The 14167-nt window shown below is 44.6% G+C and overlaps 1 protein-coding gene across 1 annotated transcript; it reads left to right on the top strand.

Annotated features, from left to right (window-relative positions):
- The first annotated feature begins 1799 nt into the window (after positions 1–1799).
- LOC144738948 (unconventional myosin-Ic-like) lies at positions 1800–10288 on the top strand. Its single transcript, XM_078621944.1, is given in 33 exon segments — positions 1800–1955; positions 2030–2145; positions 2813–2957; positions 2959–3012; positions 3086–3166; positions 3267–3446; positions 3517–3615; positions 4088–4201; positions 4287–4358; positions 4435–4554; positions 4640–4722; positions 4851–4956; positions 5053–5133; positions 5207–5298; positions 5509–5603; positions 5699–5745; positions 5847–5927; positions 6079–6184; positions 6832–6949; positions 7026–7139; positions 7246–7322; positions 7964–8032; positions 8164–8248; positions 8664–8823; positions 8902–8961; positions 8963–8986; positions 9076–9169; positions 9241–9296; positions 9386–9418; positions 9420–9522; positions 9646–9716; positions 9786–9883; positions 9964–10288. Coding segments are annotated over 33 exon segments (3285 nt in total). The 5' UTR covers positions 1800–1829.
- The last annotated feature ends 3879 nt before the right edge of the window (positions 10289–14167 follow it).

The raw sequence follows: 14167 nt of genomic DNA, 5'->3' as shown, positions 1-14167 counted from the left end.
GGGAGGAGCGGCCCCCACCACGCAGTGTTTGCTGACTTTCTCTTGCTCTCAGGTCTTTCCTGGCTTTCCTCCACTGTTGTTCTCTTGTTTTCTGAAGGATTTCCCTGCACCTAGTGCTCGGAGCTAATGACCCTTTGCCGGCATGAAACAGCCAAATGAGACCCATGAGAGACAAGAAAAATTCAAGTCCTGTGGAAATCCAGTCCCTTTGTTCCACTTTCTGCTTATTGTTTTAATTTTAGCTGCGTGCAGAGAAGCAGCAGGGCCTTCGCTCATAAATGTTTCTTGGAAACAGAAGACACAACGATTCGTTGTTTTATAGATCATCGACAGGAGATGAATCAGCTGTACGTTTGATAAGCAATGTTTTACTAGCATGTCATAGTTAATTTAAGCTTCTGTCTAATCCAGGGGTGGGCAGCTCTGGTCCTCCAGGGCCTATGAAGTTCTGCAGAGGCCTGAAAACGAGCAGGTGTGTTGACCCAGGTGTGTAGGAGTAGGGTGGCATCTAAAAGCTGCAGGATAGGTGTCCCTGGAGGACCAGAGCTGCCCACCCCTAGTCTAATCCGTCATCAGATCTGTTATTTCCTGTTCGCAGTGTTTACCTTCACCGACGATGGTTGACATGTCCACACATTCAGTTTGATCTCTGTGTTTACTGTACATGTGCCATCTATCTCTCCATCTCCTTCATTTAAAGACACCATGTTTAGAATTAGGATGGTTTATTATCATTATACAGACAAATGGTACAACAAAACTGGAGCAACAAATAGTAGTTATGTTGTGGATTGCACCTTACCTACTGTCATAGGCTCCGTTCTACATGCCGTCCAAGTCAGAATTCGAGTTGTTTTATGAGCAGCTGACAGGAAGTTGCCAAATGCCTGACCAGGGATGTCTGACTCGGACATCAATTGAAGAATCCAAGATGGTGGCGCTGTGGTTTTACTGTTTTTGTTTCTCTTAGGTCTTCGTTTCCATTACAGTGACTCATACAGACACATCAGTTTCATTTGCTCTCAGTGGGAATGTTGTTATGGTGTAGTTGTACATGGAATACTACGGAAATACAACTAGAACAAGAACGACTTCTTTCCAACCTGCTATGTTGTGATGAAAGTGGAACATAAACAGTTCAGTTTACACTCGGAAATTACATCACGGTGAGTTACTGACTTGGATGTCCAGTGCAAGTGGAACACACCATTACCTCAAGTTTCCTGTGTGAGCCTGTGTTTGTCGACATGTCAGATTTCTCACCTTGGAGCCATTACTGCTCACACACGGTTAGGAAAGAAGAACATTAATGTGAGGGTAGAGTCATCTGGAAACATGAAGGACAAAGTCAAATGAGACCAAAGCAAAATGAATGAACTGACACTGAACCCTGTGCCTCCAAGACTCTTTCTGTGCACCCGGAATGTTTGCATGATCTATTTGTGGTCATGTCCTCAAGAAGACATGCATGCCTTAGAACGTGAATGAATGGGGGAATTCATGTTTTTTGTACGAAAACAAAACTAGACATTCTGCTAACAATCTACATACTGGACCTTTAAATGTCCATCTCTTTTGGACAGTTTCTACTTTGCGTGTTTGTAAAGGTTATTTTATGGACTGTGTTCTGTTGTGCACGTTGGCCAGCAGGTGCTAGTTCTTTCATAAGAGCATAGCTGCATCGGATGAACCTGGAATGAGCCCTCTGTGATCTCTGCGTGTTCTTGCGTCCGACACAGTGACCAGTGAAAATCCACTTCCTTAACTCTCCCCTCACCTTGTCCCTCATGCTGCAGGAGGTGGACATAGAAGGGAGAGTGCGCCTGGTGATGGAGAGTGCGCTGACGGCCCGCGACAGGGTTGGAGTGCAGGACTTTGTCCTGCTAGAAAACTACAACAGTGAAGCAGCTTTCATAGAAAACCTGCGGCGACGCTTCGGAGAAAATCTCATCTATGTAAGAACATCGCTGGACTTCACGCATGGTTTCCACAGACGTGTTTATAATGTTGTAAATATGTTCTGGTTCAGACGTACATTGGCTCGGTGCTGGTGTCAGTGAACCCCTACAAAGACCTGGAGATTTACTCCAAACAGCAGATGGAACGTTACAGAGGCGTCAGCTTCTATGAAATCTCCCCTCACATGTGAGTCACCGTCCTTTCCGCCACTTTTTCACATTACTCATTTTTACCACTGTAGTGTTTTTGTTGCTGGTGTGTCCGTCGCAGGGACACACCAGCCTTCTGCAGCCTACTCTGCCTTTTCCCTGTTAAAATGTTTTTTTTGGAGGGTCAAAGTTCAGAGTGTTGTACTGTAAAGTTCCTATAGGAAAATGTGATGTGATTTGTGATGTTGTTTATTAGCTTAATTGACTGAATCTGTCTCATGAATGAGATTCATTTAAATGCAGCTGTTAACTAATATACAGAAACTACAGCTGAGAGACACTGACTGCTGCACGTGTTTTGCTGTGTGTGTGTGTGTGTGTGTGTGTGTGTGTTCTATGTGTGTTGCTTTATGCTGCTGTATGTGTGGCACTGTATCTGTATTGATGTACATGTGTTGCTGTGTTTTGTGTACATGTTGTGTACGTGTGTTGCTATGTGCTGTGTGCTGCATGCGTGTGTTACTGTACATGTTTTGCTGTGTGTTGCTGTACGAGTGTTGCTGCACATGTGTTGCTGTGCTGTTGTCTGTACGGTTGTTGCTGTGTGTTGTTATACGTGTGTTACTGTTTGTTACTGTGTGTTGCTGTATGGTTGTTACTGCATGTTGTTGTACGTGTGTTGTCTGTCCGTGTGTTGCTGTTAGCTATGCGTTGTCAGACAATGCCTACAGATCCATGCGCACTGAGCGGAAGGACCAGTGCATTCTGATCTCAGGCGAGAGCGGAGCAGGTAAAACAGAAGCGTCGAAGAAGATCCTCCTGTACTACGCCGTCACCTGCCCCAGGCACCAACACATGGCCCGCGCTCAGAGACCGACTGCTGCAGTCCAACCCGGTTCTTGAGGTACTGGAGCCATTGCAGGCAAACCTGATTCTTCCATTATATATATATACTTCCTTCCTACATTCATTCACAGGCCTTTGGAAATGCCAAAACTTTACGGAACGACAACTCCAGCCGGTTTGGAAAATTCATGAACGTCCAATTTGACTTCAAGGTGATTAATATTTCTTGACTTTGTCACATCATATAAATAACCCCGTGTAAATGAGGTCTGATGAATTGAACCGAACCCTCCGTTTCTGTCTGCTCACTAGGGGGCACCAGTCGGTGCTCACATCCTCAACTACCTGCTGGAGAAATCTCGTGTCGTGCACCAGAACCACGGTGAGAGGAACTTCCACATCTTCTATCAGCTTCTGGATGGAGGCGATGATGACCTGCTGGACGTGCTGGGCCTGGACAGGAGCCCTCAGAACTACCAGTACCTGGTGAAGGTGTGTGTCACCAGGGCAACGGCGCTGATGTCACTGACTCCTCGAGTGAATGCCGGGTTGTGTTCCTCAGGGAAGCTGCCCCAGAGTGAGCTCCATCAACGACAGGAGCTCCTGGAGGGCTGTGATGAATGCTCTGCCTGTTATTGGCTTCACCGAGGAGGAGGTGCAGGTCAGTAACGCACACACACACACACACACACACGCACACACACGTGGGCTCTACTCTGATGGACTGTACTCATGTATTTGTTCATTTGCAGTTTCACTTGTTTGACACTGGTTAATTTGTAGTTCTGAATGTATAAAACCTGTAAATAAATACCTTAGACTACGTGGTGCAGCTCTACTGATCGTACTTCTATGATGAAACATTGTTTCAGCTGGTGCTTTCTATTCTACATTCGTATATTCAGCTACTCTACACATTTTATTTCTATTTTAATGGAATATTTGATGGAATACAAGAGGTATTTAACAGTATATCAGTGCAGTTGAACAGGTTATAGTTTAAATTGAACAGGTAGTGCAGGTATTGATGGCCTAAGGTATGAAAGACCTGCACTTCTTACAGTCAAAAGTATTTTGTTCTTATCTTAAACATCACATGTGCATTGATTCTTGCTCTGGTGTAAAAACCTCAGACATTACTGAACATCATCGCCAGCGTTCTTCATCTGGGAAACACACAGTTTGGTGAAGGAGAGGATGGACAAACATATCTGACCACTGAGGCGACGCTAACCAACGCTGCAAAGGTCAGAATGGTCCCGGGAGTGTGACAGACATCCCATTCTGCACAAACATCTGCAGGAGCAAACCAGATGTGTTGTTGTTTTGCAGCTGCTGGGTGTCGACGGCTCATCGCTCGCTGATGCTCTCACTCACAGGAAGCTCACTGCCAAAGGAGAGGAGGTGCACATCTTTCTCTTTCTCAATGTTCCACTGCTTACGGTGCGTGACACTATAATTCGGTCCCACTGCGTTACAGATGATCAGCCCGCTGAATTTCGAGCAAGCGGTTTCTGCCCGCGACGCCTTAGCCAAGGCTGTGTACGCTCGCACCTTCACGTGGTTGGTGGAGAAGATCAATCAGTCTCTTGCTTATGAGGTGAAGCCCTCGCTCTCAGAACGCGGCGCTGCAAACATAGGTTTGGGAGATGTTTCAGCGTCTGATCACTTGTGTATGACTGCAGGATGAAACGTACCACAGCAGCAGAGGCTCCTCAGCCATCGGCCTTCTAGACATTTACGGCTTTGAAGTGCTGCAGCGGAACAGGTGTGAGTCATTTTACCGCCCCTTTCTTATCAAATCATTATGGTCCTCAGGAGAAGTTCATGGAACCGTAGTTTTTACCTTCTGTAAGTGGTGTATAAATAAAGTTTGACTGATCGTTGCACTGGTAGTTTCGAGCAGTTCTGCATCAACTACTGCAACGAGAAGCTGCAGCAGCTGTTTATCGAGCTCACCCTCAGATCGGAGCAGGACGAGTACGAAACGGAGGGAATCACAGTGAGTCGGCACACACACACACACACACACACACACTTCATCCTCTGTGTGTGTTCATGAGTTTGCCCTGAAATCCGATGTCTGGTATCTTTTCAGTGGGAGACGGTGCCGTACTTTGACAACAAGATCATTTGTGACCTGATCGAGGAGAAGCACAAAGGCATCATTTCCATCCTGGTGTGTACGACTGACGGCTCCTTGATGAGGCACGTGTGTGTGTGTGATGTTAACTAATGTCTGTGTCCTTCAGGATGAGGAGTGTATGAGGCCTGGAGAGACCTGTGATGTCTCCTTTCTAGACAAACTGGAGGACGCATTCAGCAGCCATCCTCACTTCATCACGTGAGATTCATCTGAAAACAGGATTTAATATCAAACAGATGTTTGCACTCATGAACCCAGTCAAAACCTCAGCTGCAGTGACCTTTTGATTTTGAACTGCACCTTGGTGGGAAACTCCCTACATTCAGATACTTTTTATTACTGCCCCCTGTGGGCCAAGGATGAGAAGACGTGTGATTTGCAAAACTTTTTTTTTTTTTTTTTTTCCAGTCATAAGTTGGCGAATGGAAAAATGCGTCGCATGCTGAGCAGAGAGGAGTTCAGGCTGCTGCACTATGCTGGCGAGGTCAACTACAACGTCACTGGTAAGCAATAACCACCATAACCATCATATCCACCAGCCGACTTTACAGCGAATTTCGTACGTATTTCTGTGTGACAAAGGTTTGTGTTCCTTCAGGTTTCCTGGACAAGAACAATGACTGGTTGAACAGGAACCTGAAGGAGGTGAGGCAGAGTGAAGCAATGTCTTTCTCCACCATCTGATGGAGATGGTGGAGGAGGACAGAGGTCTTCCTGCTCTGATCACATGTCTTTTTCTCATCCAGGTCATGTGTCAGTCAGACAACGGGATCATAAGTCAGTGCTTCCGCAGAGAGGAAATCTACGACCATAAACGCCCGGAGATGGTGACGAGTGCTTTTTTGTATTTCATCCTCATTAGGTCTTTCTGATTTAAAACCAAAAGGTTTATGTTCATTATCAGTCATGATAAAGGTGCTGATGACAAAGTCACTCAGATATTAAATGCTTCATGTTGTTCTCCCATCTCCTCCACAGGCTGCCACACAGTTTAAAAGCAGCCTGATGAAACTAATGGAGATGCTGATGCTGAAGGAACCGTCCTATGTGCGCTGCATCAAACCCAATGATGCCAAGCAGCCAGGTACAGTCTGCACATGTCATACAGTGGATACTTCTCTATTAAAAAAAACAAAAACGCTCTTTAAGGAGCTTTTGTCTTTGTATCTTTTGCACTAATGTACATGTACTTCAAATACCTTAACTGTGCTGTGTTTACAGTGTTTTAGAAGTACAATAACAATAGGGGGGATAAATAACAGTGACAAATATATGTTACAGGTAACGTGAAAAAACAGGTAATATGAAAATTACCCAGGTTGTTTATAAACTATCCGTGTTTTCGGGTTATGTAGAAATAACCCAGCTAATTGCCCAATTTTTTCACATGACCCATGACATATAAACAACATGATATACGGTTCAACTAAGAGAAAAAAAGATATTTAATACAGGATAGATGATAGATTTCTATTTTATATATTTTGAATAGTATTTGTTTTTTTATTCTATTTCTTTTTTCATTTGCTTGCACACCATTGGTTCAGAAGAAATAATATTTCGTCTTGCGCATGTAAAAGCGACTGACAGAAAAACTGACTTTGACATAAAAATATATATTGAAAATAAATAAAGACAGTAACAAGACCAAACTATGTGTAAATATCAGATAACGGCAGACAAGTATCTCAAACATATGAAATATATAAGATGATAAAATCTCCTCCTGCAGGTCGGTTGATGAAGTTCTCGTGCGACACCAGGTGAAGTACCTGGGTCTGATGGAGAACTTGCGCGTCAGGAGAGCTGGCTTTGCCTACAGACGGCGCTTTGAAGTCTTTCTGCAGCGGTGAGTCCCTCAACCGGTGGTCCCTCGTCCTCCATTTCCATCCTCTGACACTCAAACGCTGTGCAAACGCTCACAGATATAAGCCGCTGTGTCCGGAGACGTGGCCCAACTGGCACGGCCCACTGGTGGACGGCGTGTCCACGCTGGTCACTCACCTGGGCTACACAGCAGAGGAATACAAGCTGGGCAGGTACGTCACTAGAAGAAGAAACACAGGACAGTTACTTGGTCGGCGTGAGGTCAAGTGTGTCACAGAGTCCTACCGTGCCAACATGTTCTAATCATACTTCCTGTAGGTCAAAGATCTTCATCCGTTTCCCAAAAACACTCTTCGCCACTGAAGATGCACTGGAGGCAAAAAAGCCAGACATAGGTAATAGAAATAACAGAGACACGGATGGAGGGAAGGATGGAGGGATGGCTGGATGGATGGATGGACTGATGGAGGGATGGATGGATGGATTGATGGAGGGATGGATGGATGGATTGATGGAGGGATGGATGGATGGATTGATGGAGGGATGGATGGATGGATGGATTGATGGAGGGATGGATGGATGGATAGATGGACTGATGGACTGATGGAGGGATGGATGGATGGATGGAGGGATGGATGGATGGACTGATGGAGGGATGGATGGATGGATGGATTGATGGAATGGACTGATGGAGGGATGGATGGATTGATGGATGGATGGATGGATGGACTGATGGAGGGATGGATGGATGGATGGATGGATGGATGATGGATTGATAATGTAGACAAGGTTTTTGCACAATCAGGAATATTTACATAGTTTCACAAGTAGTTTACAAGTGATTTAATTATGATTATTTTGGAAGTAAATAACGTTACATAGTTACATGTAACTGGTTATTTCTGAACACTAATGGATAGGTAGAGTCCCTATTAATCCCATGAGGGAATTTTTTGTGTCACAGCAGCAAAGACAATAACATGAAATAGCAGTAAGGTAAAAACAGTATGTGTCCCATCTGACCCATGTGTTGCAGCTTTGACCCTGCAGACGTCGTGGCGAGGCTACAGGGAGCGATCCAGATACCAGCGCATCAGACACGCAGGTGATCACGTCCACTTCATCACATGATTGTGGTTTGTGGCGTCCTGTCACCTATGAAGTTTAGAGCGTGTGCATGTTTCTCTGACTCGTAACGTCTGTTATATGAATCACGTCTTTGTTGTGTTGGTCCAGTGATTGTGATCCAGTCTGCATGGCGAGGAATGAAAGCACGCAGGAGGGCGAGGAGGCGCCGGCAAGCTGCTGAGTTGATCCGCAGGTGCTTTAAACACTCTACAGCTATAGTGTTGATTAAAAATAATACATTTGATTATTGTATTAAAACCGCCTGGGTCTAAGCACATAATAAAAGAGGAATATAATGAAAGTAAAATACACATGGATAATGGTCGTAACATCACTTTTGTCCCAGTGAGGATCAGAAATACTTTGTCATCGCAGCTCCAACCAGAATAGAATTACAAAATGTTAAAAAACAAATAGAGCAATCACAAAAGGTAAAGACTACGATTAGGTAAAAATTGTAGAACTGCAATTCTACAATTCTGCAGTAATTAAAAAAATAGAAGAAGAAGATTTACATGTTATTGCACAAATCTGTGTCCAATATATGCACACAGTCATATGAACTGAAATATGTTTTAGGTTGTATTAATTAGTTTCTTTCTCATCAGGTTCATAAAAGGCTTCATCTGCCGCCACGAGGATTACTGCCCCGACAACGAGTATTTCCTGGATCACGTGCGCTGCTCCTTCCTCATGAAGCTACGCAGGAACCTGCCAAAGAGTGTTCTGGACAAAAGCTGGCCGACACCTCCCCCGTCCCTCTCTGAGGTAACCCACCGCAGCCAGTCGGCGACGAGCATCACCAATCACCAAACTGACGCTGTTGCTTTGTTGGCGCCCCTGCAGGCCTCTGAGCTCCTGCGCAGGTTGCACATGAGGAACATGGTGATGATGTACTGCAGGAGGGGTTCAACCCGAGTGGAAGAACCAGGTACTGTCACCACAGAAAGGTTGTGAATGGTGTTTAATGGGGAGGGGAAAAAAAGACTGCGGTGACCTTTGACCCCAATTTGACCCCAGATGGTGCAGAAGGTCGTAGCCAGTGAGCTCTTCAGGGATCAGAAGGACAGTTACCCTCAGAGCGTCGGCAGGCTGTTTCTGGACACCAGGATTGGTATAAATACACAGCGTACACACCTTCACCTGTGTGACACACACCCTCACCCTTCCTCTGCTTCTCCACAGAACGCGAGCAGATCAGTCTGAAGGTCATCCAGACGCTCGGCGGTGACAAAGTGCAGGTGACGTCCTGTTGTTGTCACCTGACAGTGATCAACCGAAGCGTGTCGAGCGGCGTAACACGTCTGTGTTTGTGTCTGTCGTGTCGCAGTACGGTGTCCCTGTCACCAAGTATGACAGGAGGGGGGTTCAAGCCCCGCCCTCGACAGCTGCTCCTCACCAACACCTTCGCCGCGCTGGTGGACCAGACCAAGATCAAACAGAGGGTCGACTACACCGCTCTGAGAGGTACCCAGCAGACGTAAAACAAAACAAAAACAAACAGGGTGTTTGTTTTAAAAAGAAGAATGACGCTGTGGTGACACTAACGAGTGCTTAAAATCACGTTTTCCTTGTGTTTTGTCCGCTCAGGAATCTCCGTGAGCGCGCTTAGCGACGGCATGTTGGTCCTGCACCTGCCCAGTGACGACAGCAAGAAGAAGGTACGGTATCTGTTGGCTGAGCTCTGCACCCGTTGAGGCCCACGTGTGTGTGTGTGTGTGTGTTCCCAGGCTGACGTGGTGATGCACTGCGCCCACGTGATCGAGCTGGTGACCAAACTGGCGTTAATGGCCAACAAGATGGACGACGTCAGCGTCAAACCGGGCAGGTGAGCGCCCAGTTGTCCTAACGACCCGTGAACCGAGCTCGTCGTCTTTGGTGGTTATTTTGTGAACCTGTGCGCGGCAGTATCACGTTTGCTGTGGCTCGAGGGAAGGAAGGCGTCATCGATTTCGTCAGGGGGGCGGAGCTTAAGGTGGCCAAAGGCAAACGAGGACATCTGCTCGTGGTGAGTCAGTCATGCGAGGAAGGCGACGACTTTTCAAATGAAACACATTTGACTCTGTCCGATCTGCCCTCAGACTGCGCCTCGCACAAACAGCGCATGAGGAGGCAGAGACCACCCCCCTGGAGGGCAGAGGAGGAGGAGACCCCCATTGTCCGCAGTGTTCAAGACCCTTCATTAAACCGTCCGTTCTACAAAGCAGGTTTAGTCAAAACTGAGTCAGTTTAACCCTGAAAAGAGGAAGAACTCTGCAGAATCAAATTGTTTTTCACATAAACAGACAGAAATCGAACCAAACGTGTTTGAAATCTCATATGTCTGAATTCAGTTATCTTCTATTCAGGATTAATCTAACTTAATCTAAGGATTTATCTTTTGTCTGAACCTGCTTTGTGGAAACCGGCTCTGCTCTGATAACCGCTGAATGAAGTCGTCACAGCTCCAAATACTTTTATCTCTTTATTGTCACACGCGCGCACACATACACACACTATCTCTCACACTCTCTCTAACACTCAGAACTTCATGTTAAAAACTGTAATCCCCACATTATAATTCATATTGTAAGAGAAATAAGAACAAACAAATCCCTTAAATAATAATAATTATAATAAATATGTTAATAAATAGCAAATATGCCTCTGGAAAGTCCGGTAGAAAACGAGTCGCTGGGACATGTGCTCGCTGCAGCTGAGTGTTCACTTACAGTCAGAGATCAAACAGAAACTGTGGGAAACACCCAGGAAAAGCCCTTAAATAAACTGTGAGTGAGCAGAAACGTGAAACACCACAAACGGGAAGCAGCTTTTCTTCCTTTGTGTTGTGTTTGTGTCAGTGTTGTAATCAGACGTGCGTTCTCGATGCCAGGAGCAGGAAGTCTCTCGCCAGCCTGGTGAGGTAAAGGTCCAGATCCCTGAGAATGATGTAACCCCTCCACATTCCGTTCCCACATGGTTCTGGGGATGTTCACTGGACCCGTCGGTGTCTTTGGTGTAGGAACGGTGGGCTGCGTCCCGGACGTCTTCATAGATCTCATCTACAGAGGGTGGAAGAGGGAGACACATTTGATCATATTCGTCTGTCACGTAGAGGACTCTGGAAGGTCCCTGGAGGACTCGTACCTGTCTGCTCACATGGCCCATCAGGTCCCTCAGGTCCAACTGAATGTTTTTTATCCTCTGAGGTAACGTGGGACGAAGCAGCTCTGCAGACGGCAGCTCTCCCTCCTCCTGCTCCAGCTGGTTCCTCTTCCACTCCAGCTTATTTCTGTACACCTGCATGTCCATCAGGGCAGCATGGAGTCGATCCCAGTCCTACAGGCGCGCACACACACTCACACACACACACACACACACACACACACACACACACACACAGACTCCATCACCAGTGTGTCACAGCTTCACGTCAATCAGGATTCAATCATATTAATTGTGTTCATGCTGAAGGAGGGATTCTACTCTTCATTCACAACCATAATGACACGTCCTCAACTTTGTCAAAGAAATCCATGGATGCATAAAAAAAACAGATACATTTATGAGTAAATTCAATCAAATCGGATCAATTTGTAACAATTTATTTGCAATTACATTAAATTATAATGAATTAAAAATACATTTCATATATTAATTTATTCATTTTAATTACGGTACAAATATTTTATTTTAATTTTATATATTTTAATTACAAATACATTTAATTCATTCTTTTTTCTTTTAATTTTTAAATTTTTTAAAAACATTTATATATATATATATAGCTCAGTCACATGAGGTGACAGAGGATCCCTTATATATGGCACCTACATATACGTGCCCATACAGAGTAATTCAGACCTAACATACACAGAAAATACTTAGTCACAGCTTTACCAACTCCACGATTTAATCCATTCTCCTAAAGAATCCATTCATTTAATCCATTCTAAGAAATTGACAAAAAATTATATCTACCAGGGGAAAGACTTGTACTTTTTTTCAAAACACGTACACACACACACACACTGACCGTGAGCTGCAGCCAGTCGTTGAAGTCTGTGGACAATGAGGGCAGGTCCTTCAATCGTCCTCCTCTGTCCTCAAAGCTCTGATCTCCCAGCTGATGCTTCTTCTGATGAAAACATGAACAACTCAGAGAAACAGAAAACAAACAACACGAGACAGTGAGACCGTCCTTAGCACTCACATATGCCCCCAGCACCTGCTGGACATGGGTTCTAGTCCACCTGGTGAGACGAAAGGACTGGTAGTATTTATTGGTCCTAGGTGACAGGTGGGAGGACTGGACACAGTTCAGCAAACAGCTCAGGAGGACGACAACGTAACACCACATTGTCATCTGCAAACACACAGACACACATTGATCACTCAAACAGGAGGTTCTGTCTGCAGCTTTGAACCGTTTGATGAAAATACATTTGAAGACTCTGCAGAGTTTTTCTCATTCAAACAGAATTTCAGTGACACAAATGTTTTGGTCCAGAAACGGATGTGGGAGGAAGTCGTCCACAGGTCTGTCTCAGCACATCCTGACGCCACTTGACCCGTGTCATGTCCGTCCGTCTATGAGTGTCCTGATTCATCCATCACCATTTTATTTAACACTTGTTTCCCAGTAACACGGTGATTCTCAGAAAAGAATGCGTGGAGGCAGATTTACCTTGGAGGAGAAGAGGAATGCAGCAACTGACTGAAACACCTTCATGTTTTTGTCGAGCTCACGTTCACTTTATATATTTGTCGTGTTCTTGTTTCGGTTTCTGGCCGAGCTGGAATTTTTCCTTCCTCTCTCTCTCTCTCTCTCTCTCTCTCTCTCTCTCTCTCTGTCTCTCTGCTCTCTCTCGTGTTACAGCATCTTGTGGTCTGACATGACTCAAGAACTTAAGAAGAAACCCAAAATAGACACATGTTTGGTCTCATTTTATCTGAATCAGGAAATGACAGCGGTGCATTTTCCTGTTTTTTTTTTTCTTGGGAAACAACTCAGGAAAATATTTCACTGTCTATAAACTTCAGTTAGAGGTTAATCATATACAAGAAACTCTTTGTACACTTTAAATTTAAATTCTGACATGAAGTTCACCATCAGCAGAAAAACGATTTTGATTGTTTTTATTAATAAAATTTATGTGAGCTTTTATCAGGATTTACTGAGATGCATTGTTCCCATTAAATGCCAGTCATTCATCATGTAATTATTTAACTCAGCAGCCAAACAGGAAATGTTTTATAGTAAAAAATTACAGAAATTCAAGAAAATACGTATCTGTGTGTGTGTGTGTGTGTGTGTGTGTGTGTGTGTGTGTGTGTGTGTGTGCGCGTGTGTGTGTGTGTGTGTGTGTTGGGGGCGGGGGGGTATTCCAGGAGTCTCAATAAAATCTTTTAGCAGTCCAGACTCAATGTCATGACTTTGTATAATTTTGAATAATAATGAATAATTATGAATACACTGCTTTCGTATAATAATGTTATTGGTATGCTTAAAAAAAGGGGGGAGAAGAACTTTGGGAAACACAGATGAACTTTTTGAACAATCACGATGTGGTCAGCAGGAGAGAAGTGTGTGCGAGCAGAAGGGCTTCCCTCATTTTCATAACCCCCCTCTCTTCAGTACCCTCCAATTTCCCTTGTGACTCATGAATTACTTTCAGTCTCACCCTCTGCTCTTGTCACACTTCATTTCTCTTTAGTTTTGTGATGCATTTTTCCCATTGTGAGAATTTTAAAAAAGTCCAGCGTCACATGTTGCAGTCTTCGCAATCATTGGTGCATAAAAAATTGTGCAAAAAATATTTGCAGTGTCAGTTTTCAAGTCTTTAAATTCTGTGTTGTGGAATGTCCTGGTGCTTGAACTCAGTAGTTTGCTGCAATCAGATGATTATTTCACATGGACTTTATTTGGCTGCTCCGCCAACATTATGATGGTTGAGAAGAAACAAAAGCACAAAATAATTTCAAGAGGAAGATGGAACATGGGACGGGAAGAACAGGGAAGATGTGAATGGGGACTCTCTGTTTACTGGCACCTGCATGGACTGTGTCAGGACAATCCCGTGTTTTGAATGAAATCCATAGCACTGTGAAATAATAATCAGAATTTAATCAG

The sequence above is a fragment of the Lampetra planeri genome, unplaced genomic scaffold (assembly GCF_965212315.1).
Source record: "Lampetra planeri unplaced genomic scaffold, kcLamPlan1.2.h2 scaffold_1239, whole genome shotgun sequence".
Lineage (NCBI taxonomy): Eukaryota > Metazoa > Chordata > Hyperoartia > Petromyzontiformes > Petromyzontidae > Lampetra > Lampetra planeri.
This window is presented reverse-complemented; position numbering and strand designations above follow the sequence as displayed.